This window comes from Balaenoptera acutorostrata, chromosome 1 (assembly GCF_949987535.1).
Source record: "Balaenoptera acutorostrata chromosome 1, mBalAcu1.1, whole genome shotgun sequence".
NCBI classification, from domain to species: domain Eukaryota; kingdom Metazoa; phylum Chordata; class Mammalia; order Artiodactyla; family Balaenopteridae; genus Balaenoptera; species Balaenoptera acutorostrata.
In genome coordinates, this window is record NC_080064.1 from 66,993,409 (window position 1) to 67,018,351 (window position 24,943).

The 24,943-nt window shown below is 39.1% G+C and overlaps 1 protein-coding gene across 9 annotated transcripts in view; it reads left to right on the forward strand.

Moving 5' to 3' along the window:
• Positions 1–24,943, forward strand: part of ST6GALNAC3 (ST6 N-acetylgalactosaminide alpha-2,6-sialyltransferase 3) — a 566,847-nt gene that overhangs the window by 328,395 nt on the left and 213,509 nt on the right. For 8 of the 9 annotated variants that reach the window (XM_057531128.1, XM_057531126.1, XM_057531137.1 and 5 more), the window contains one exon: positions 6,688–7,097. In XM_057531128.1, the coding sequence (XP_057387111.1) occupies positions 6,688–7,097 (410 nt within the window). Of the gene's footprint in view, positions 1–6,687; positions 7,098–8,936; positions 9,151–24,943 lie in introns of those variants that run through there. The other variant, XM_007182354.3, reaches the window with a different exon arrangement.

Sequence of the window (24,943 nt, forward strand, 5' to 3'; positions counted from 1 at the left end):
CTTCGTACGTATGGAGAGGGGAGCGACTCAAAGAGTTAGAGGAGGGCTTGGCGTCTCCAGCTGACTTTGCTTCCCAAGGACTTGAAAGCAGCCACTGGGGGCTTCTAGAGTGCATTTGCCTCAAGGAGGCTTTCCGACAGGGGGAGGTATTCTCTTTAGCCACGGAGACCAGCTTATAACAACATCTGCCATGGCCTTTTGTTTTCTCGGACACGGACTGTAATCATTTAATGCTTCAGAAACAAACACGATTCGCTGCTGCTATGAAAAAAAGTTTGAAAAGCCAATTGAGTGAAAAGATGTGGAGGACCATTTTAAAGCCAATAAAATTGGTCATGATTAGTTTATCTTAGACTAAAATTTCAGCCGTATTTCAAACTGAAATATTAAGAAAAAATTGTCTACATAATTTCTTATGCCATCATAATGCCATTGTCAGAAGGGAGAGGTTAATTTTACCCCCATGCAAACTGTAACACTCCTGAGAAGACTTTCATCAACTAAGAACTTTGTCCTGTTTTGGTGACATTCTTGGCCGCCAGCATCGTTAAAAACAGTAATTTATAATTTAATATAAATAATTTTAATATGATACTGGGTGAGATTTGAGGTGTTTGCCTATATGTATATTAGGGATAGTGCAAATTAATAGTAAATATTTCTTTAATATCTCCCACTTCTTAATAGTGCTGTGAGTGCATTTCATGAAAGATAATATGTGCTCTCTTTTTAACCTGAGAGACATCTAGTACCCACTGGACATCATGTTTGTCTCAATTTCCTCAACTCAATAATGGGAAATAAAAACTAACTTTTGAAGAATTTATTATGAGAACTGAATGGAATAATGTAATAAAGTGCTCAGCAGGACGACTGGCCCATAGTATGTATTCAATCATGTTAATATCAATAAATATAATACACCACACTTATATATCTCCCTCACACTGCTTCTTCCCTCTCTCATCCTCTCCCTGCATCCCAGACAGGAATCAAGTCCTTTTTCTTATAAGGAGGCAAACGTCAAGATTTGTTTTAGCAGAGAAAGGACTTGTTTTTCAAGGCAATGCCTTAGACCTTTAAATTTTAGTCTATGAATTGACCCTAGTTGATCATAAAACTTCCCCACCTACCTCAAGGCTGTGTAGTGAGGTTAAAGCTCACACTGATTAGAATTCTAAAATTATTTTACCCTTAACAGAGCCTTGCACAGAATAGGTACTAGGTAAAAATTACTTGATTGTTTACTAGATGTCACCAAATACTTAACTTTCCCCAACCTGACTGTTTATTACCAGGTATGCAGGTATAGAGCCAGTATATTTTGCAGAGGGAGAAAATACCCAAATCAAATAAGGCAAACCTTGGAGATATTGCAGGTTCAGTACCAGACCACTGCAATAAAGTGAATATTGCAGTAAAGTCACACGAATTTTTTGGTTTCCGAGGGCATGTAAAAGTTATGTTTACACTATACTATAGTCTATTAACTGTGCAATAGCCTTATGTCTAAACAAGTACATGCCTTAATTTAAAAAATACTTTATTGCTAAAATACGCTAACCATCATATGACAACGTGGGTTGCTGCACACCTTCAATTTGTAAAAAACGCAATATCTATGCAACGCAATAAAACGAAGCACAGTAAAACAAGGTATGCCTGTATAATGCTGTTACCACTAAAAAAAAATCAGTGTCTTAGATGTCAAATAAAAGGAAGCGTTTGACATTTGTGAGCTTTCTCTTAACAGTGACACAGTTGCCTAGACAGGGTCGGCTGTATATTTGTGGTGATCTCAGTTTATAGACACAGCCCAAGCCCAAGCAAAGCGTTTGGCTTGATGTTTTGAGTGTACAAGAGGAAAAGACAAAGAGGTCAAGTTTGTTTTTAATAAAGAGAAGCAAAAAATAGGCACAAGTTGGGCTTCCCTGGTGGCGCAGTGGTTGAGAATCTGCCTGCTAATGCAGGGGACACGGGTTCGAGCCCTGGTCTGGGAAGATCCCACATGCCACGGAGCAGCTGGGCCCGTGAGCCACAATTGCTGAGCCTGCGCGTCTGGAGCCTGTGCCCCGTGACGGGAGGGGCCGCGATAGAGAAAGGCCCGCGCACCGCGATGAAGAGCGGTCCCCGCACCGCGATGAAGAGTGGCCCCCGCTTGCCGCAACTGGAGAAAGCCCTCGCACGAACCGAAGACCCAACACAGCCAAAAATAAATAAATAAATAAATAAATAAATAAGAAAATCCTTTAAAAAAAAAAAATAGGCACAAGTCAACTGAAAAGGAGAATTGAAAGTTAAGATGAGGCTTGATAAAGTGGAGCCAGATAAATCTTTCCAAAGGTCTCAGAAAATCCAGGGCCTCAATCTAGAAAGAAACTGCTTACTGAGGCAGAACTGAGCGAGTGGACACATATGGAATACATTTTCAAGCAAGGGCCTCAAATCAAATAACATAAACGAGCTCAAGAAACAGCAGGACGGGCGCTTCCCTGGTGGCGCAGTGGTTGAGAATCTGCCTGCTAATGCAGGGGACACGGGTTCGAGCCCTGGTCTGGGAAGATCCCACATGCCACGGAGCAGCTGGGCCCGTGAGCCACAATTGCTGAGCCTGCGCGTCTGGAGCCTGTGCCCCGTGACGGGAGGGGCCGCGATAGAGAAAGGCCCGCGCACCGCGATGAAGAGTGGCCCCCGCTTGCCGCAACTGGAGAAAGCCCTCGCACGAACCGAAGACCCAACACAGCCAAAAATAAATAAATAAATAAATAAATAAATAAGAAAATCCTTTAAAAAAAAAAAAAAAGAAAAAAAGAAACAGCAGGACGTTTTAACAAAGAAAGTTGAGATCACAAGATGCAGCGACAAAGCTAATAAAAGGAACTGAGATAACCAGATAAGAGCAGCTCTTGGGTCAAACCATCCATTCATGCCCAGGTGCGTCTTTCTTTTTATCATGGCTTACTGTAGTTTGAAGGTGCCTTCAAACATATAAATGAGTCCCTTGTGCTTTAACAAGCTCTTCGTGTTACCTGAAGCTTCTGATTCTGATTAGGATTGTTTCAGTCATCTAGCCCTGCTCTCCTATCATACTGTAAAGATGGTTCCTGCAACCAAGTGGTAAATAGAGCAGTCACTCCAAGCAGCCATGTCTCCTGGCACCTCATTCAGGAAACCAGACAGCTAGGCAGGTCTGAGAACAAGAAGTATGACGTGCAGAAGTTTCTTACCACTCTGGCCGTGGTGACGATATGGCCAAGCGAATAGTATAAAAGAAAGGGGCAATTTAAAGATCACCACCTATCCCCAGAGTCATTACATTCGTAGCACCCTGCCCAATTACATGTTTGTCACATAGACAAGAGGCTGTTATTCCCAGTGTTCGCCCTCAAGTTGTTAGTCAGCTGCTGACCTCATAAACTGCACAGCTGCAGCATCCTGATATGCTGTCATGAAACAGATTGTGATGTCTTAATTGATCACTCTCAGAGGTCACAATTGTCAAGTGAAACCAGTATACTGATTTTTATGAGTTAAATTAAGCTTTGTTACAGCAGAACCAGCTAATTCACTTCAATGACTTGCAAATCCAATGCAGATTGCTACATGTTGTAGATTAGAGCACATCCAAGGCTTTTGCTTTATATCTTTCTTTTTTCTTTTTGATTTTTTTTTTTTTTAATGTGTGGAGGCCGTATCCTCAAAATGCTTTTATCGTACAGTGAAGCAACTTCTTGGAACAGTAAATGGAACCTAACCTCCCTGCACCATATGCATCTTGGTGATAAGTTGGAATGCGCCACGTGACCCACACAGTTTAAATCAGGCATTGATTTGTGTGACTCTAAGTGAGTTTGGAGGACTCAGCTAAGTATGATGGACGTCAGGCCCAGCTGCAAATCGCCCGGCAGGAAGAACTTTGTGTTCTTCCTTATCATCCCCGAAGACTGTGGGCTCCTGGGTGCATGAGGAAGGGGCTCAGATCAATGCCTGACTCTCAGAGGCGGCCCCCGTGCCTCCATTCGCCCATTGGTGAAGATTTCACTATGGCACCAACCTAGAGAACCCCGTTTCCAAGTGCCCGAATATACTCACCCACTTTGAGTGGACCTACTCTAACCTGGTGCCCGAATATACTCACCCACTTTGAGCGGACCTACTCTAACCTGGTGCCCGAATATACTCACCCACTTTGAGCGGACCTACTCTAACCTGGTGCCTGGGTCACCTGCTGCCCACCTTAGTTCACAAATCTTACTGTAGCAGGAGTGATGGACAGTCCCTCTCATAGCAGAGTTTTAAGGCACTTCACAAATGGACCTTTGTGGGCTGCATAAGTAAAGTTTTTTTTTTTTAATTAATTAATTTATTTATATTTTTGGCTGTGTTGGGTCTTCGTTTCTGTGCGAGGACTTCCTCCAGTTGCGGCGAGTGGGGGCCACTCTTCATCGAAGTGCGTGGGCCTCTCACTGTCGCGGCCTCTCTTGTTGCGGAGCACAGGCTCCAGACGCGCAGGCTCAGTAGTTGTGGCTCACGGGCCCAGTCGCTCCGCGGCATGTGGGATCCTCCCAGACCAGGGCTCGAACCCGTGTCCCCTGCATTGGCAGGCAGATTCTCAACCACTGCGCCACCAGGGGAGCCCCAAGTTTTTTTGAAATTCTTAATCTGACATCTCAAATAACCTTGTCATTCTAGTGTGTTTTACAGTGTACCGTAAAAACGAAATCAAAGAAGTAAAGTTAAATTAATGTAATAACTGTTAGCATCCAGAATACAATGGGAAGCATAAGGATCCTCATCAAAGCAATTTTTTTGTAATAGAAAAGAATCAGATAATAGCTAATGCCCAGAAAGAGACAGATAGGTACATTATGGTATATCCATACAATGGAATATTATGCAGGCATTAAATATATCTCTAAGGACTATTTATTAACATGGGAAAGTTTAATGATGTGAAATTAATTGAAAAATCAAGGCAGCCAAATTGTATAAATGGTATTTCTCAACATGTCTAGAAGGAAGAAAATACTACAAAACATTGTAGCAGTTGTTGAGTGGTGGAAATATGGAGAATTTTAATTCTTTTTATATTTTTCAAGTTTTCCACAGCAAGCCCATATTACTTTAATAATCAGGAAGATAAACAAAAGCTGCTTGAGTAGTTTTGTTATAACATTTGCTGCAGGAGTCTATGTTCAAGTCACCTTATATCTAACAGGTCTGGAAATGAGCTCCTGCTTCCTCCCCCGGTCTGTTTCTCCTGAAGCCTTCTCCTTCTCAGTTAAAGGCAGCTCCAGGCTTCCAATTGCTTAGGCTAAAAATCTGAAGTTATCCTTGACTCCTTTCTCTCTCTCAGATCTCACCTTCCATCTACTGGTCAACCCAGCAAGCCCTACCTTCAGAAAATATCCAGCATGTGACCAGCTTCTTACCACCTCCTCTGCTACCCAACCTGGTCCACACCATCATCCTCTCTTGCTGGGATTATGGCAGCATCCTGTTCTCACAGTTTCTACCCCTGCCTTCCTTGTGTCAGTTTTCCACACAGCAGCCAAAGCTGTTACAATGTGATTTGGATCAGTCATTCCCCTGCGCAGAGCCCTCAGTGGCTCTTAAGTAAAAGGCCCTTAGTGATGGCTCCCCTGACACCTCTCTTGCCCCAGTACTCACTCGCTATTCTCAATGCTCTGCCAGGCTACATTGCCCTCCCTATTGTTCCTCTCCTACCCTGGGGTATTTGCAGTGACTTTTGCTTTTGCTTTGAAGGAATGCCTTTTTTTTTTTTTGCAAAATCCCATGGTCAGCCCTTTTACTTCATTCAAGTCTTTCCTCAAATATAATTTTTTCCTGAGGCCTTTTCTGGTTACTCCACCAACACACACACATACATTCACATAGATACATCCTTACCTCCTTCCTTGCTTTAATTTTCCCTATTTAGCACTTACCTCCATCTAACATATACTGTGCAGATTTGTCTGTTGCCTTTCTTCCCTCACTTGTATGTAAGCTCTGTGAAGGCAGGGATATTTGTTTAAGATTTTCACAGCTGAATCCCCAACCCCTAGAACATAGTACATAGTAGTTAGTAGTTAGTCAAATAACTACTTTGAGTCCCTACCATTGACAGTTGTGTGATAATTATCCTGGTGACTTTTCTGAGTCTCTTTGCTACTCAATTTGCCCACCTAGATTGAACCTGTTGGTATGTTGATATGTTTCTTCTGGATTGCTTTTCTCTTTTCAACTAAATCAGTAATTCTAGATGAATTGGAAAAGTCCATTTCTTCCCTAATATTAAGTTCAGGGTCCTAATAAATTATCTTAATTAATAAATTATCTTAATTATCTAAATTAAATTGCTTTCATTTCCTGACTTAACCACTATATATTGAGCTACTATAGTATTCCAGGGACTTCTGGGGAGTGGGGTTAAAATGAAGAAGACACATGGATTCTGCTGTTACTGAGTTTACCGTCTAATAGACAGGCATAATTAAATAATAAATTAAAGTGCAACACAACTACTGTTGGTTTGGTATAAATATATTTCAGAGGTATTCCCACACTCAGCAGTTATGCACAATATCTGGATTTTCTGTTTTCCCAGAGAAACTTCTTTGGATAGATGGAACTTACTAATTTACACATTTCTCCCCCCGCCCTGTTTCTCTTCTTGTTTTTCAGCCTTTGCAACTGGACTGTAAGCTTTGTGCCATAGTGTCAAACTCAGGTCAGATGGTTGGCCAGAAGGTGGGGAACGAGATAGACCAGTCTTCCTGCATTTGGAGAATGAACAATGCCCCCACCAAGGGCTATGAAGAAGATGTTGGCCGCATGACAATGATTCGAGTTGTATCCCATACCAGCGTTCCTCTTTTGCTGAAAAACCCTGATTATTTTTTCAAGGAAGCAAATGCTACTATTTATGTTATTTGGGGCCCTTTCCGCAATATGAGGAAAGACGGCAATGGCATTGTTTACAACATGTTGAAAAAGACTGTTGACATCTATCCCAATGCCCAGATTTACGTGACCACAGAGAAGCGCATGAGTTACTGTGATGGAGTGTTTAAGAAGGAAACCGGGAAAGACAGGTGAGTCCTCTGAAAAGCAGCCTTATTGTCTTTTATGGTAAATCTTTGCTGAGTTCTTTTGCCAGCTATCAAATGAACAGAGTAACTTTTCAAACTGATTGTTATATGTTTTTGACTATTATGATTACTTGATGAGCCAGCAGCTAGGCCCCATTTATTCCACCTACCCCACCTTCTGTTCTCTCCCTTTTGATTGGCTTGAGGCTCCAAAAAAACACTGGCTGCTTCTCCAAGATATCTTTAGATTTCTTCTTATTTAGCTCAATTTGCTATTGAATAAATTGGATTTTAGCCGAAAGAAGTCTACACATTTCTGTTTTAAAATAGAAATGTGAGAGAACTTTAGGACCTAAACTTCTTTGGAAGCTGTGGCAAAAATTTACTGAGAGCACGAAACAGAACAAGCTATTGATTCTCTAATAAGGTTGCATAGCTTCTTGCCTGCAAATAGGTCCTACGATCGTGAACACCATAACTTAGCATTTAACATGTTAAGTGGAATACCATGTTGAAACTATGCATTCCTTAAAATCATTAACAGTGGATTCTTGAAGAGAAATGAGATATACATACCGTTCACTCAATGATCTAAAAACCAATTTGCATTTTTTTCATTACATCCGGTTTTCTGCAGCATTCTGTAAACCACCTTTCCCGAGGCCTGCCTGTCTTATTCTTCTCCTACTCCTTACTTTTCCTGCTTCCTCCCCTTACTCCCTCTTCCTCCTCCTCTTCTCCCGTATAACTATTGCTCACCACTTTTCCTCCCTCTTTAGAAAGGTAACCAGTATGTGAGAGAGAAGTAGAATTATAAATCAGTTTACCTTAGTTCATATATCTAGTTCTAATAAAGAACTGCTGAAGGAAAATATTGAAACTGATTGCTGAAAGTTTGAATTACTGTGAATTTTGCCTTTTTGTGTAATACCATGGATAAATTGAGCATTGACTATAATTCCAATATTAGCATTCTGATTTCCTCAAAATATCTTGTCTTTTATACTTCCTTATTATCAAATTTAAACTTTCAACTATATTGCAGTGTGTGCTTGAGAAGGGGAGTTTCTGATGTCTCTGGGTATAATTTAAATGTTGATAATTATTTTAAAATCGTATCTGGCTCAACTCTCCTACTGATAATGTAGGTGGAATTTAGTGTTTTCTACTTCTGAGCACCAAAAATGCATAGCTTCTAATGAAATGCAAGACAAATAGCCATGATAGTGGCCCCTTCCACTTCAGCGTTAGCAAGAAGAATCCCAGTGTTAGGATTTGAATCAGTGTAGCATAAACAGTCCAAAGAGACAGGCACTAGGGATAAAAGGAGTAGGTATGTGCTTCAAAGAAATACTCTCACATGTAGCACCATTCTATATAAATACGACCATTCTCAAGTGGCTTTGGAAATTTCTGGTCTCTCACTAGCCCAGAGCAGTGCAGTTAATTAGGTATATTTGGTTTTTCATTAGTAACATTTAGCCCTCAGGGTATGCCCTAGTCATAACTATAAGCCCTAGAAAAATTCTGGGGTATCAGAGAAGAGCTCAGCATGCTGTCTGTCCCCATGTGTTTATATCATGCTTGCTTTGCTGTGAGCTTTCAGTGAGACAGCACTGTCACAGATGTGTTGATTGTACAACAAGCACTGGAAGAGAATAGCTTTGGGAGATTCATTTTCCTACTGGCTGTGATGAGGAAAGCTGTTTGTATAGTGGGAAAAAGCGCACTCGGTAAAATTAATTTGCAGGTATCATTCAATTGGGAGAGTTACCAAAATAAAAGTAGAAAAAACAAGTCAAAATGATTTTATGATGCTTTCTTGCTATTTTCTTCCCCAAGTCTAATCCTGTCTGGTGCTTCACTGAATACTGCAACCAGACCAAAGAAGACATCTATGCTAGAAATGAGCAGAACGGATGGTTTTGGTAGAATCTGGTTGGATGACAAAAGGTCGACCAAAACGACCTCAAGGGCAGCAATCTCCACAATGATTTAAATCTGTACCCTAAATTTAGCTGTGTGGATTTTATTGTTAAAGATTTCCCATAGTGACCTGATGTTCACTGCCAGATTTCAAAGAAGGATATTTTTTAGCTTTTTATGAAGGAAAATGTCAGACTTATAGGGAGACTAATGCTGTAATGAACTGCTGTATACCACAGCTCAGATTGAATAATTATTAACTCATAGCCAATCTTGTTCTATCTATACCCCTGTACACTTTCTCCCTCCCCAAGGATTATTTTGAAGCAAATGCCAGACATCATATTATTTTATTCATAAATATTTCAGCATGTATCTCTAAAAGATAAAGATTCTTAAAAATAAACACAATGCCATTGTCCTACAGAAAAATCAGCATACTTTCTTAATAACAATATATATTTAGTCTGTTTTCAAATTTCTCCAATGATCTCATTAATATTTTTATAGCTACTTTATTTATTTATTTTTACTTATTTATTTTTTTGGCTGTGTTGGGTCCTCGGTCCGCGCGAGGGCCCTCTCCGGCTACGGCAAGCGGGGGCCACCCTTCATCGCGGTGCGGGGACCGCTCTTCATCGCGGTGCGCGGGCCCCCCACCATCGCGGCCCCCCCCGCTGCGGGGCACAGGCTCCAGACGCGCAGGCCCAGCAGCCGTGGCTCACGGGCCCAGCCGCTCCGCGGCATGCGGGATCCTCCCAGACCAGGGCTCGAACCCGTGTCCCCTGCACTAGCAGGCAGACTCTCAACCACTGCGCCACCAGGGAAGCCCCTCATTAATATTTTTAACAGTTAATTGAATCGGGATTAGTGTTAAGGTCTGTGCATGTTCAAATCAGGATTAGCATAAGGGCTTTACAAATAATTGATACGTCTCCTATATTTCTCTTAACACATGGCTTCTTCTCTCCCACTCTCTCCCTTTATTATTGAAAAAAACCTAGTCATTTGTCCACAATCTAGATTGTGCTGATTGCACCCCCATGATACTTCTACTTCGGTATCTCTATATTGAGGATTTATTGGATTCGGGTCTAATTTTTTAAAAGAATTTATCAAGACTATTAGGTGATACTTTTATCAGGATGAAGACCGTCTAGTTTTCTGTCTCTTTATGTTAGCATTCATTAATGATCATTGTCTAGATCGAATAGTTCATTAGAGATTACAGAATGGAGATATTTTATCATTTCTTTTTCATTTATTAACTGATATACCTTATAAAGAGAAACTTGGTCTCATTAACCGTTTGGTTACCATGAGATACAAGATAGTACCAATTCTTTCTCTTTATAAGATATTTTTTTTGAATTTTTGAATTTTATTTTATTTATTTTTTTTTATACAGCAGGTTCTTATTAGTTATCCATTTTATACACATCAGTGTATACATGTCAATCCCAATCGCCCAATTCGTCCCATCACCCCAACCGCCTGCCACTTTCCCCCATTGGTGTCCATATGTTTGTTCTCTACATCTGTGTCTCAATTTCTGTTCTGCAAACCAGTTCATCTGTACCATTTTTCTAGGTTCCACATATGTGTGTTAATATACTATATTTGTTTTTCTCTTTCTGACTTACTTCACTCTGTATGACAGTCTCTAGATGCATCCACGTCCCTACAAATGACCCAACTTCGTTCCTTTTTATGGCTGAGTGATATTCTATTGTATATATGTGCCACATCTTCTTTATTCATTTGTCTGTCGATGGGCATGTAGGTTGCTTCCATGACCTGGCTATTGTAAATAGTGCTGCAATGAACATTGGGGTGCATGTGTCTTTTTGAATTATTGTTTACTCTGGGTATATGCCCAGTAGTGGGATTGCTGGGTCATATGGTAGTTCTATTTTTAGTTTTTTAAGGAACCTCCATACTGTTCTGCATAGTGGCTGTATCAATTTACATTCCCACCAACAGTGCAAGAGGGTTCCCTTTTCTCCACACCCTCTCTAGCATTTGTTGTTTGTAGATTTTCTGATGATACCATTCTAACTGAGGTGATACCTCATTATAGTTTTGATTTGCATTTCTCTAATAATTAGTGATGTTGAGCAGCTTTTCATGTGCTGTCTTCTTTGGAGAAATGTCTATTTAGGTCTTCTGCCCATTTTTGGATTGGCTTGTTTGTTTTTTTAATATTGAGCTGCATGAGCTGTTTATATATTCTGGAGATTAATCCTTTGTCTGTTGATTTGTTTGCAAATATTTTCTCCCATTTTGAGGGTTGTCTTTTCATCTTGTTTATGGTTTTCTTTGCCGTGCAAAAGCTTTTAAGTTTCATTAGGTCCCATTTGTTTATTTTTGTTTTAATTTCCATTACTCTAGGAGGTGGATCAAAAAAGACTTTGCTGTGATTTGTGTCAAAGAGTGTTCTTCCTATGGTATCCTCTAAGAGTTTTATACTGTCCGATCTCACATTTAGGTCTCTAATCCATTTTGAGTTTATTTTTGTGTATGGTGTTAGGGAGTGTTCTAATTTCATTCTTTTACATGTAGCTGTCCAGTTTTCCCAGCACCACTTATTGAAGAGACTGTCTTTTCTCCATTGTATAGCCTTGCCTCCATTGTCATAGATTAGTTGACCATAGGTGCGTGGGTTTATCTCTGGGCTTTCTATATTCTTCCATTGATCTGTATTTCTGTTTTTGTGCCAGTACCATATTGTCTTGATTACTGTAGCTTTGTAGTATAGTCTGAAGTCAGGGAGTCTGATTCCTCCAGATCCGTTTTTTCCCCTCAAGACTGCTTTTGCTATTCAGGGTCTTTTGTGTCTCCATACAAATTTTAAGATTTTTTTGTTCTAGTTCCGTAAAAAAATGCCATTGGTAATTTGATAGGGATTGCATTGAATCTGTAGATTGCTTTGAATAGTATAGTCATTTTCACAATGTTGATTCTTCCAATCCAAGAACATGGTATATCTCTCGATCTGTTGGTATCATCTTTAATTTCTTTCATCCGTGTCTTATAGTTATCTGCATACAGGTCTTTTGTCTCCCTAGGTAGGTTTATTCCTAGGTATTTTATTCTTTTTGTTGCAATGGTAAATGGGAGCGTTTCCTTAATTTCTGTTTCAGATTTTTCATCATTAGTGTATAGGAATACAAGAGATTTCTGTGCATTAATTTTGTATCCTGCTACTTTACCAGATTCATTGATTAGCTCTAGTAGTTTTCTGGTGGCATCTTTAGGATTCTCTATGTATAGTATCATGTCATCTGCAAACAGTGACAGTTTTACTTCTCTTTTCCAATTTGTATTGCTTTTGTTTCTTTTTCTTCTCTGATTGCCATGGATAGGACTTCCAAAACTATGTTGAATAGTAGTGGTGAGAGTGGACATCCTTGTCTTGCTCCTGATCTTAGAGGAAATGCTTTCAGTTTTTCACCATTGAGAATGATGTTTGCTGTGGGTTTGCTGTATATAGCCTTTATTATGTTGAGGTAGTTTCCCTCTATGCCCAGTTTCTGGAGAGTATTTAACATAAATGGGTGTTGAATTTTGTCGAAAGCTTTTTCTGCATCTATTGAGATGATCATATGGTTTTTATTCTTCAATTTGTTAATATGGTGTATCACATTGATTGATTTGCGTATATTGAAGAATCCTTGCATCACTGGGTTAAATCCCACTTGATCACGGCATATGATCCTTTTAATGTGCTGTTGGATTCTGTTTTCTAGTATTTTGTTGAGGATTTTTGTATCTATATTCCTCAGTGATATTTTTCTGTAATTTTCTTTTTTTGTAGTATCTTTGTCTGGTTTTGGTATCGGGTGATGGTGGACTCATAGAATGAGTTTGGGGTGTTAGCTCTTCTCTAAATGTTTGCTAGAATTCACCTGTGAAGCCATCTGGTCCTGGACTTCTGTTTGTTGGAAGATTTTTAATCACAGCTTCAATTTCATTACTTGTGATTGGTCTGTTCATATTTTCTATTTCTTCCTGGTTCAGTTTTGGAAGGATATGCCTTTCTACGAATTTGTCCATTTCTTCCAGGTTGTCCATTTTATTGGCATAGAGTTGCTTGTAGTAGTCTCTTAGGATGATTTGTATTTCTGCGGTGTCTGTTGTAACTTCTTTTTCATTTCTAATTTTATTGATTTGAGTCCTCTCCCACTTTTTCTTTATGAGTCTGGCTAATGGTTTATCAATTTTGTTTATCTTCTCAAAGAACCAGCTTTTAGTTTTATTGATCTTTGCTATTGTTTTCTTTGTTTCTATTTCATTTATTTCTGCTCTGATCTTTATGATTTCTTTCCTTCTGCTAACTTTGGGTTTTCTTTGTTCTTCTTTCTCTGCTTCCTTTAGGTGTAACGTTAGATTGTTCATTTGAGATTTTTCTTGTTTCTTGAGGTAGGCTTGTGTAGCTATAAACTTCCTTCTTAAACTGCTTTTGCTGCATCCCATAGGTTTTGGAGCATCGTGTTTTCATTGTCATTTGTCTCTAGGTTTTTTTTGATTTCCTCTTTGATTTCTTCAGTGATCTCTTGGTAATTTAGTAATGTATTGTTTAGCTTCCATGTGTTTGAGTTTTTTACGTTTTTTCCCCTGTAATTGACTTCTAATCTCATAATGTTGTGGTCAGAAAAGGTGTTTGATATGATTTCAATTTTCTTAAATTTACTGAGCCTTGATTTGTGACCCAAGATGTGATCTATCCTGGAGACTGTTCCATGCACACTTGAGAAGAAAGTGTAGTCTGCTTTTTTTGGATGGAATGTCCTATAAATGTCAATTAAATCTATCTGGTCTACTGTGTCATTTAAAGCTTGTGTCTCCTTATTAATTTTCTGTTTGGATGATCTGTCCATTGGTGTAAGTGAGGTGTTAAAGTCCCCCACTATTACTGTGTTACTGTCAATTTCCTCTTTTATAGCTGTTAGCAGTTGCCTTATGCATTGAGGTGCTCGTATGCTGGGTGCTTATATATTTATAATTGTTATATCTTCTTCTTGGATTGATCGCTTGATCATTCTGTAGTGTCCTTCCTAGTCTCTTGTAACATTCTTTATTTTAAAGTCTATTTTATCTGATATGAGTATTCCTACTCCAGCTTTCTTTTGATTTCCATTTGCATGGAATATCTTTTTCCATCCCCTTACTTTCAGTCTGTATGTGTCCCTAGGTCTAAATGAGTCTCTTGTAGACAGCATATATATGGGTCTTGTTTTTGTATCCATTCAGCAAGCCTGTGTCTTTTGATTGGAGCATTTAATCCATTCACGTTTAAGGTGGTTATCGACATGTTTGTTCCTTTTACCATTTTCTTAATTGTGATGGGTTTGTTTTTGCAGGTCCTTTTTTTCTGTTGTGTTTCCCACTTAGACAAGTTCCTTTAGCATTTGTTGTAGAGCTGGTTTGGTGGTGCTGAATTGTCTTAGCTTTTGCTTGTCTGTAAAGCTTTTGATTTCTCCATCAAATCTGAATGAGATTTTTGCTGGGTAGAGTAATCTTGATTGTTGGTTCTTCCCCTTCATCACTTTAAGTATATCATGCCACTCCCTTCTGGCTTGTAGAGTTTGTGCTGAGAAATCAGCTGTTAACTTTATGGGAGTTCCCTTGTATGTTATTTGTCGTTTTTCCCTTGCTGCTTTCAATAATTTTTCTTTGTGTTTAATTTTTGCCAATTTGATTACTATGTGTCTCGGCATGTTTCTCCTTGGGTTTATCCTGTATGGGACTCGCTGTGCTTCCTGTACTTGGGTGGCTATTTCCTTTCCCATGTTAGGGAAGTTTTCGACTATAATCTCTTCAAATATTTTCTCGAGTCCTTTCTCTCTCTCTTCTCCTTCTGGGACCTCTATAATGCGAATGTTGTTGCGTTTAATGTTGTCCCAGAGGTCTCTTAGGGTGTCTTCATTTTTTTTCATTCTTTTTTCTTTATTCTGTTGCATGGCAGTGAATTCCACCATTCTGTCTTCCAGGTCACTTATCCGTTCTTGTGCCTCAGTTATTCTGCTATTGATTCCTTCTAGTGTATTTTTCATTTCAGTTGTTGTATTGTTCATCTCTGTTTGTTTGTTCTTTAATTCTTCTAGATCTTTGTTAAACATTTCTTGCATCTTCTCGATCTTTGCCTCCATTCTTTTTCTGAGTCTTGTATCATCTTCACTATCATTATTCTGAATTCTTTTTCTGGAAGGTGGCCTCTCTCCACTTCATTTAGTTGTTTTTCTGGGGTTTTATCTTGTTCCTTCATCTGGTACATAGCCCTCTGCCTTTTCATCTTGTCTGTCTTTCTGTGAATGTGGTTTTTGTTCCACAGGCTGCAGGATTGTAGTTCTTCTTGCTTCTGCTGTCTGCCCTCTGGTGGATGAGTCTATCTAAGAGGCTTGTGCAAGTTTCCTGATGGCAGGGACTGGTGGTGGGTAGAGCTGGCTGTTGCTCTGGTGGGCAGAGCTCAGTAAAACTTTAATTTGCTTGTCCTGTGATGGGTGAGGCTGGGTCCCCTCCCTGTTGGTTGTTTGGCCTGAGGCAACCCAACACTGGAGCCTACCGGGCCTCTTTGGTGGGGCTAATGGCAGACTCTGGGAGTGCTCACACCAAGGAATACTTACCAGAACCTCTGCTGCCAGTGTCCTTGTCCTCACGGTGAGACAGAGCTACCCCCAGCCTCTACAGGAGACCCTCCAACACTAGCAGGTAGGTGTGGTTCAGTCTCTATGGGGTCACTGCTCCTTCCCCTGGGTCCTGATGTGCACACTACTTTGTGTGTGCCCTCCAGGAGTGGAATCTCTGTTTCCCCCAGTCCCGTTGAAGTCCTGCAATGAAATTCTGCTAGCCTTCAAAGCCTGATTCTCTAGGAATTCCTCCTCCCGTTGCTGGACCCCCAGGTTCGGAGGCCTAACGTGGGGCTCAGAACCTTCACTCCAGTAGGTGGACTTCTGTGGTATAAGTGTTCTCCAGTTTGTGAGTCACCCACCCAGCAGTTGTGGGATTTGATTTTATTGTGATTGCACCCCTCCTACTGTCTCACTGTGGCTTCTTCTTTGTCTTTGGATGTGGGGTATCTTTTTTGGTGAGTTCCAGTGTCTTCCTGTCGATGATTGTTCAGCAGTTAGGTGTGATTCCAGTGTTCTCACAAGGGGGAGTGATAGCATGTCCTTCTAATCTGCCATCTTGAACCAATCTCCTCTTTATTAGTTTTAAGGCATTCATGCCCTATCATTCTCCAAAAGTGACCAGTAAATTTATTATTTTCAGTATTTACATATTGACTTATGTACTTAAACATATTTGAAATATTTTAATTCATTCCAATTGTGTTCTTATGCTTAACTGTCCTATTTTGAGCTGTGGGAACCTCTTCAGACTGGAATTTGAGTCCTTTTGACATGTCTTTAGTAGTCTTGTAAAACAAAGTCTTATAAGTCTTCTTTGCTTCCTGGTATTATAGGATGTTTCAGGCTCTTCTTGTACATATCCTGATGCAAACGTGGATTCAGACTTTTTTTTCCAAAGAACTTTCGTCTTTTTAGTATTGAAGAGAGCATAATCTTGGCACTACACGTGCTTGTTACTACTGGATTGGTCTTTGTTTCATGGTCTTTTCATTGGACAGAGCTGGTATATAAACAAAATATGCTGTATATATTGTTTAAAGATAAAATCGTTTTGAGTTCAAACTGAAACTTCCAATACAAATTCAGGTCTACCAGGTTTTTATCTTACCTCATCTATCTTACATCTGTTCTTCTTTCTGCCATGCTGACAATCACAGGTCCTAGAGACACCAATGTAAATACTCATCTGCTTTACCCCACAGCATACACACAACACTTTTAGAATAAAAATAACAGCACAACCAGAATATGATTACTGTAAACATTTTAAGATTATTTTGCATCAAAGAAGGTGTTTTATGCAAGCATTTGTGTAGGTACATGCTCACAAAGTGTGTGTTGGTTATATCCTAACAAATGTTTTAAATATTTTTCTCCTAAGTAAATAGGAGGAAGTTAAGTGGTATACATCACTGCAGGCATGAAGGGGTGAGGAAAAAGCAATGTCCATATAATTTCACTTTTGTGTAAAGTATTTTGGTTGATTTGCCTGCGCTTCCTGGAGGCAAGTGCTAATTTTCGTCATCAGGTTTTTTTTTTTTTTAACATCTTTATTGGAGTATAATTGCTTTACAATGGTGTGTTAGTTTCTGCTTTATAACAAAGTGAATCAGTTATACATATACATATGTTCCCATATCTCTTCCCTCTTGCATCTCCCTCCCTCCCACCCTCCCTATCCCACACCTCTAGGTGGTCACAAAGCACTGAGCTGATCTCCCTGTGCTATGTGGCTGCTTCCCACTAGCTATCTATTTTACATTTGGTAGTGTATATATGTCCATGCCACTCTCTCACTTTGTCCCAGCTTACCCTTCCCCCTCCCCATATCCTCAAGTCCATTCTCTAGTAGGTCTGCATCTTTATTCCTGTCTTGCCCCTAGGTTCTTCATGACCTTTTTTTTCTTTTTTTTTTAGATTCCATATATATGTGTTAGCATACGGTATTTGTTTTTCTCTTTCTGACTTACTTCACTCTGTACGACAGTCTCTGGGTCCATCTACCTCACTACAAATAAGTCAGTTTCATTCCTTTTTATGGCTGAGTAATATTCCATTGTATATATGTGCCACATCTTCTTTATCCATTCATCTGTTGATGGTTTTTAATGGAGAAGTTATATCACCATTATGATGTAGAATTTATAGAATTAAAAAAATATTGTTCCTTGTAGTTAGAGTTATTCATGATAGGAAAATGATTAAATTAAGTTCTTCAAAGAAAAATTTGCCTCTCAACTTGATTCTTCAAATTGTCAAAATCATTTTAAAAAAATATTACCCCCTCCTCCATTCAAGGCGGGTATCTTTTCATTTTTCCAGTGGTTTTAATTTTTATCGTAAGGGATTCCTTATTGAGAAAACATGAAGTAATAAAAGAAAATGTACCCTGTTAAATTTCTTAGAATGAGTTTAGATCAACTCATATGCATATTGGAATACTTTTTCAAACCAAATGAAATTTAATTTGCTTTCTTATCAGTTACTGACTAAAATTATTTGGCTTGTCAGTTAGAAACGGTGGCCTTGTGGGAAAGGCTGAGAGAACAGAGAGAGAGACTGCTTGCCCTTTGTTCATCTTCTGGGGCTCAGTTTTCTTTGGAATTCTAGGTCATTTGGGCAGTGGTCACCTTTATATTTTTACTTACCAAATATTTTTCTGGGAAACAGCTACCTTCAACAAACCAGACACCTTTGGAATTAAAGGTCTTGTAGTCAAAATAATCTGGACCAAAATGGATCTCTTTTCCCCCTTTGATTGATTGGTGTGCATACATAATACTAGCTTGCTGACATTTCCACATTTGCATTAATACATTTTAAGACTGAAATACCTTAGAGGTGCTGTAGGGCTGACAGTGGCACATGGTACTGCAGTCAACATTTGCAGAATGTGATTATGTGCCTGGCCATGTACAGATGTAAAATGAATGTTAACTCTCTTGGAGAGGCAACAAAGCCTGTGTGAGGTGTTCTGCTTACCTATGGGTGTGTAGGCAGTTGCAGCTTGCATCCCACTTTAGAAATACATTGGCAAACGCAGGCACATTATTTAATTAAGTAATAATCCCATTAAAACTGCAAAGCTAATTCAGGGCTGATAAAGGGCCCTGAGCTCCCCTAAATAGGTCTTCATTAGCGGGCAAAAATGTGGCTCTGCCTTCAGGGATGGATGAAATTAATGAAAGCTAGCAGCAAATAGATCAATATTTCAAGACATTACTGCTTCAGGTGCAGAGGATGTGAAGGGAAGGAGTTACTTTTAAGGATCATTTAGGAAACAGGTACACAAAAGTCAGTTTCAGAAGACACTGTCAAAATGGGAAACTGATTGGTAAATATCAAGATGGCTACATGGCTAATCTTTGCCTGCATGCTCCGCCCATTCCCACTCAGTCCTACGGAGAGAAAAAGAAATCAGTGATGTGTTGTTTCTCACAGCCTTGCGTTGGAGTCGGTTTTGTCATCTGGTGTGGGTTTTAAGTGCAACCCAGGTTTCGCTGTTTTAGCTTTGGCCATTTTGAAAGTTTCTTATGCTTCTGTGTGATCGATTTTAGGGATTAAATTGGCTCACATCCCTTAGGTTTACAAACCCTTAGTATTTCCTGGAGTGGAAAGAGGTTTCAAGCCTCCCCCCTGAGAATTTAGAGACTCTCTGAGAGTCCCCTCTGTTGGGACACAAGGCAGGCAAACTACCTCAACAAATGCAGTACAGCGAGAGGGAGGGGCAAAAGCAAAAACTGGAAGACGTGCTAGCCCGAGCGCCAGCCAAGACGCACAGACACGTGCCTAGTTCACCCAAAGAAGTCCTGTTACTCTACCTGGACTCCGAAAACAAAGATATCTAGTTATTTCTAACTTGGAATAAATAGGTACTAACCTTAGGAAAACCTGGACCAAGAGAAAATAGGCAAAGTAGAAAAATTCTTGGATTGAGAGACAGAACCCAGTATTAAAAACAGTATTTTCTTTTTTTTTTCTTTTTGAAGACAGTCTTTGCAAATATAGCATCTCAGCACTTTTTCAGGAGCAACGTTGACACATCTCTGTTAAAATGAATTAATCTTCCCACCCCAGCTGATGTATTTGGCAGGAACAATGAGTTCACACAGCAGTCACGGGCAGACCCATAGGACTTCAGAGTCAAAAAGCATAATAAGGCATCCAGGGCTGTGTTTTCATGCTAACAAGCATTGGGAGATAGTTGACTTCCTTTTTCCCATTATTCATGATGGCATGTAGTGACCTACATTAGGCCTCCTCTGTAATACACACAGTCTGGAAATTAAAAATTCACTAAAAAGAGGGAAGAACCTATTTTAATAATGGAAAGATGGAAGGGATGTTTTTAATTTATCAATATATCAGTACTGACCTCTCTTTTGTTTAAAATTACACACATTCGCGCAAGGGCACGTGCACGCATGCACTGGATGAAACTAATTTGACAAGACAGCTTAGTTTAGGAATAAAACAAGCGAAACATCTTTAATTCAGTGACTATATTTTTAAAAGGAAGACTATTCAGACTACTGGTAGTTGTAGAAATCAAGACTTGCAACCAGTCTACTTCAGAAAATGATGTTCTCCTGGGCCTTAGGATATGACTTGACAGAATGGCTAGATACACAGCCAGATTATGCTGTATAGAAAGAAGTCCCAATAGACATTTATGCTAAACAGTCCCTCAATATAAAGGCTTTTGAACACTACAAAGGGTGTGAACCTCAAAGACAAATAGACCTTAAATCAAAAGCTTCATTAGAGTATATCTGCACTTTAAACTTTATAAGGGCTTTAAGGGTCTTCTTTTCTTTTCTTTTCCTGTTTATTTATTTATTTATTTATTTATTTAAAGTCATGGAATTTTTATTTATTTAAGTCATGAGGTTTATCTCTTCGGTTGATTTACTTCCCTACTATAATTTGGATTTCTCCTCTCCTTTGATTTTTTTTTTTTATCTCCCAAGTTTAGATCAAAATCAAGGAAATTAAGAATGGTTATATACTGTCCATGAAAAATATGAAGCAGGGGCAATCTCTTTCTTTTTTCCTCAATTCTTGTATACCTTGACTCTTAAGACAGAGTTGGTTTCTTTGAGACTTTTCAACCTATATGGTATCCATCCGTACTACTAGATTTTTACTTGGTTGGACAACCATTTCAAAATATCTTGCTGAGATGCTGTAGGAGCTCTACAAATGTTTGTTGAATTGAATTTTTGCTTCTTTGAAAACAAAAACCAGAGACTTCTTATTAGATGTAGTAATGTTGACCTTCTAAATGGACTTCCCTCCTTAGCTTTTTTTTTTTTGTTTTACTAAAGAATGAGTCCTCTAGATCAGTACAGTATTTTCTTTCCTTCTCCCTTCCTCGCTTCCTTCCTCCCTCTATCTCCCTCCCTCTCTTTCTGTTTAGTACAGTACTTTTCAAACTTGAATGTGCATGCAGTCAATTGCTGATTCAGGTGATTTGTAGTGGAACCTGAGAATTTGCATTTTGAGCAAGCTCCCAAGCCAGGCCAGTGCTTTTAATCTGCTGATGACACTTAGAACTGCACTATGTTAAATTGCTTTGAATGAAGAGACAGGACAACATTTCATTTTTCCTTGAGTCAGAGAAATACGTAAGGGAAGAATAACTCTGTCTCAAATAGCCTTGCTAATCTACTTGTAGTTGGATGCCAGCTTTGTGACTATGACCTGTTCCTGGCCATTTAAGCGTGATGGTACCCTGAAGTCCTTAAGAATTCAATGAGGGTCTTATTTATCTCACCTTACTATGTTTATTTGTCCATTTCTCCCATTAGACAACACACTTCTTAAGAACACGGACTTTGCTTAGCTCCAGTTTATTTTCCGACCTAGCACAGTGGTGGTTTACCATCAAAAGAGCAAACAGATGTGTTGTTTTCACTCTACTCCTCTCAGCTAAATGGCCCACAGATATTTCAGGGTTCCTTGAAATGACCTCAGCAATAGCTCATTTTCTTTCTTCTATCATTACCACTACTGCTGCTCTAGTTGAGGCCTTCTTTTCCTCTCATATGGGTGACTATGAATATAGCCTTGCCTCTATGCCTTTGCAGAGATTGCTCCCTCTGCCTAAATTTTACTTCCTCCCATTACCATGCACACAAATGCATCCTTTATGACCAAACTAAATGTTACCTCTTCCATGAAGCCTTTGGTAATATCTCTAATTAGAACTCATATTTCCTCCTCTGAAAATCCATAGCATTTGGACTTTTTTTTTAAAATAAAAATCATCACTCTCTACCATGCATTATTATTTATGTCTAATCCTCCAGGTAGTCCATAAACTCTTTAAGGGAATATCAGCTCTTATATATTTGTTTCCCCACCACCTGATACAGTGTTTGACTCTAATAGGTATTTGGTAAACATTTGATAGATGAATGAATAAATGAGTTAAGGAGTGAAAGAAATAATACCCAATAGTTTTTTTTTTTTAAAGTTTCCAAGTCCCTTTGCCACTTGTTGAAATACTTGTGAATTTCCAAACACTTTTCTTCAGTATGTAGGGGTCACAGTAATACCAAACGAGGCAAGTTATAGGATTGGATTTTGATAGAAAAGTTTCCACAGTTCTACTCAGACAGACCACCCCTTGCTCTATCTTACCCGAAGGCTGGCAAGTCTATTACCTTTGCCAGATATTTTGTGACTGGGCACTGGGTTTTTAATAAGTCACTGACAGAGCCATTCCTCAAATACAGGTTTGCATTTTAGTTTCACTTCAGTGGCAAAGCAGGTTCCAAGACTTCACTCACAATTCTGTTAGCTGTCAGTTGCCTGGTGAAAAAACAATTCCTGGCACCCAAGGTTGTACTCTTGGGCCTTAGGCAGAAAGGCCACAGAAGGCAGGAAACCAAAGACCCAAGTGAAGGAGAAATGATCACTATCCAACTTTATCTTCTAATTGTCTCCTAGACAATATTTTCTTCACTGATAACAAAGAAAGTGAATTGCCTTAGTGAAAATAGTTTTAAATAACTTTATGAAGAACATAAAGAAAAGGAAAAAAATAGTAGCAGTGTCTTTTAACCTGCTGCATAAATGGTTGATGAAACTGTACACAGACTTAGAGGAAAATTAGTGAGTATTTTGGCATAATTCAGATCATGCCACTCTTCTGCTCAGAACCCTGAGGTAGTCCCCTATTTCCCTTAGAGTAAAAGCACAAGTTTCTTTGTTTTTTGTTTTTAAACATCTTTATTGGAGTATAATTGCTTTACAATGGTGTGTTAGTTTCTGCTTTATAACAAAGTGAATCAGCTACACATATACATATATCCCCATATCTCCTCCCTCTAGCGTCTCCCTCCCACCCTCCCTCTCTCACCCCTCTAGGTGGTAAAGCACAAGTTTTTACAATGACTTACAATGCCTTCCAGGGTGACCTGGCCCCTTGTTTCCTCTCTGGCCTCTATTTATTAAACTTCCTTCATGCTCATTCTGCTCTAGCCACACAGTCTTCCAAGCTGCATCTCAAACACACCAGGCATGCTCCCTCCTGCAGGCCTTTATTTCAGCCCTTTGCTGGATCACACTTGCTCTTCATATATTGCATGATCAACTCCATCATCTTCAAGCTTTTGCTCACGTCACCCACTCAGTGAGTGAGTCTACCATGATACTACTTAACATTGAAATCCCCACTCCCAATAAGCAGCATTCCAATTCTCCTTACTTGGTTTAACTTTTCCTTTCTTTCCCCAACAGCATTGTTTACCTTCTAATATTTTATGTACTTATAGATTTTATCATTTATTGTTTTTGTCGTTCTGCCCTACTAGGATGTAAGTTCCTTAAGGGCAGGGATCATTGTCTGTTTTTGTTAGTTATATATCTCAGCACCTAGAGTAGTGAATGGCATATAGTAGATACTTAATACTTGCTGAATGAATGACCAAGGGATGGAAAACCAATTAAGTCAATAAAGGATTCTGGCAAACTTGCAAAACTTGTCTCACGGGGTCTACCAAAGCAACTTAAAAGGAAGAAAATACATGTGTTCAGAAACTATACAGTTAAGGTACAGGTTGTTTTTTTTTAATTAATTTTTTTATTGGAGTATAGTTGATTTACAATGTTGTGTTAGTTTCTGCTGTACAGCAAAGTGAGTCAGTTATACATGTACATATATCCACTCTTTTTTAGATTCTATTCCCATATAGGTTATTACAGAATATTGAATAGAGTTCCCTGTGCTTTACTGTAGGTTCTTACTAGTTATCTATTTTATGTATAGTGGTGTGTATTTCTCAATCCCAATCTCCCAGTTTATCCCCCCCACATTCCCCCTTGGTAACCGTAAGTTTGTTTTCTACATCAAGGTACAGGTTTAAGGCAATTTGTTCTGCTGTTATTCTATAAAATTATACTAGGATGACAGTTCTCTTATTCGAAGAGTTCATCATGTCACTCAAGGAACTGGTCTGACTGATTTTTATTCTTCAGCACATGGACCAGTTTAAACAAAATAGACCAAATTAGCTAATTTCTTTGGTATCCACAAAAACAGCAAAAATCTCTGACTCTTATTTGGGTTGGTAGAGCAGTAGTTCCCAAGCATGAGCCTATATCTGAATCACCTGGAGGACTGGTTAACACACAGATTGCTAGGCCTACCCTGAGAGCTTCTGAGTTGGTGGTTCTGGGTCAAGGACCTAGAGTTTGCAGTTCTCATGACTTCCCAGGTAATTCTGTCATTGCTGGTCCTGGGACCACACTTTGAGAACCATTGTGGTACAGAAAGATTCTAAGATATCAGGAGTTATATTCAATTGTTTTGAATACATCTGGTCCTATAATCTTTATACTGTTGGCGTAGTGTTCTGTGAACATCTAAAGTTACTTTTATTATGATTATTTTTAATGGCGAGGAATTTTTTAACTTCCTGTGAAAATCCTACTGCAGCTCTGTCATTCTATTCTTCACTTTCTTACCATCTTGCTCCTCTGTAATCATGCCAGATGGTGCTACTCATTAGCTTATGAAGAAGTGATGCTTTATCATTCTAGACAGACAAATCATTCTGTTCTCTGACTCTGAGTCAAGAATCAACATTTGGGTGTATGTTCAACCTACTATTTGCTTTACAATTTTGCTCATTAGGTATTTATTACCCTGAAAATATATGAGCTAGTCATCATCCCTCTGTCATGTATTTCTCTCAAATTATATTCGTTTAAAGTTCATATTGGCACCGTTTGACAACTGCCGTCATCACAGCATTACCTCCACTAACATGTAATTTCTCTTTT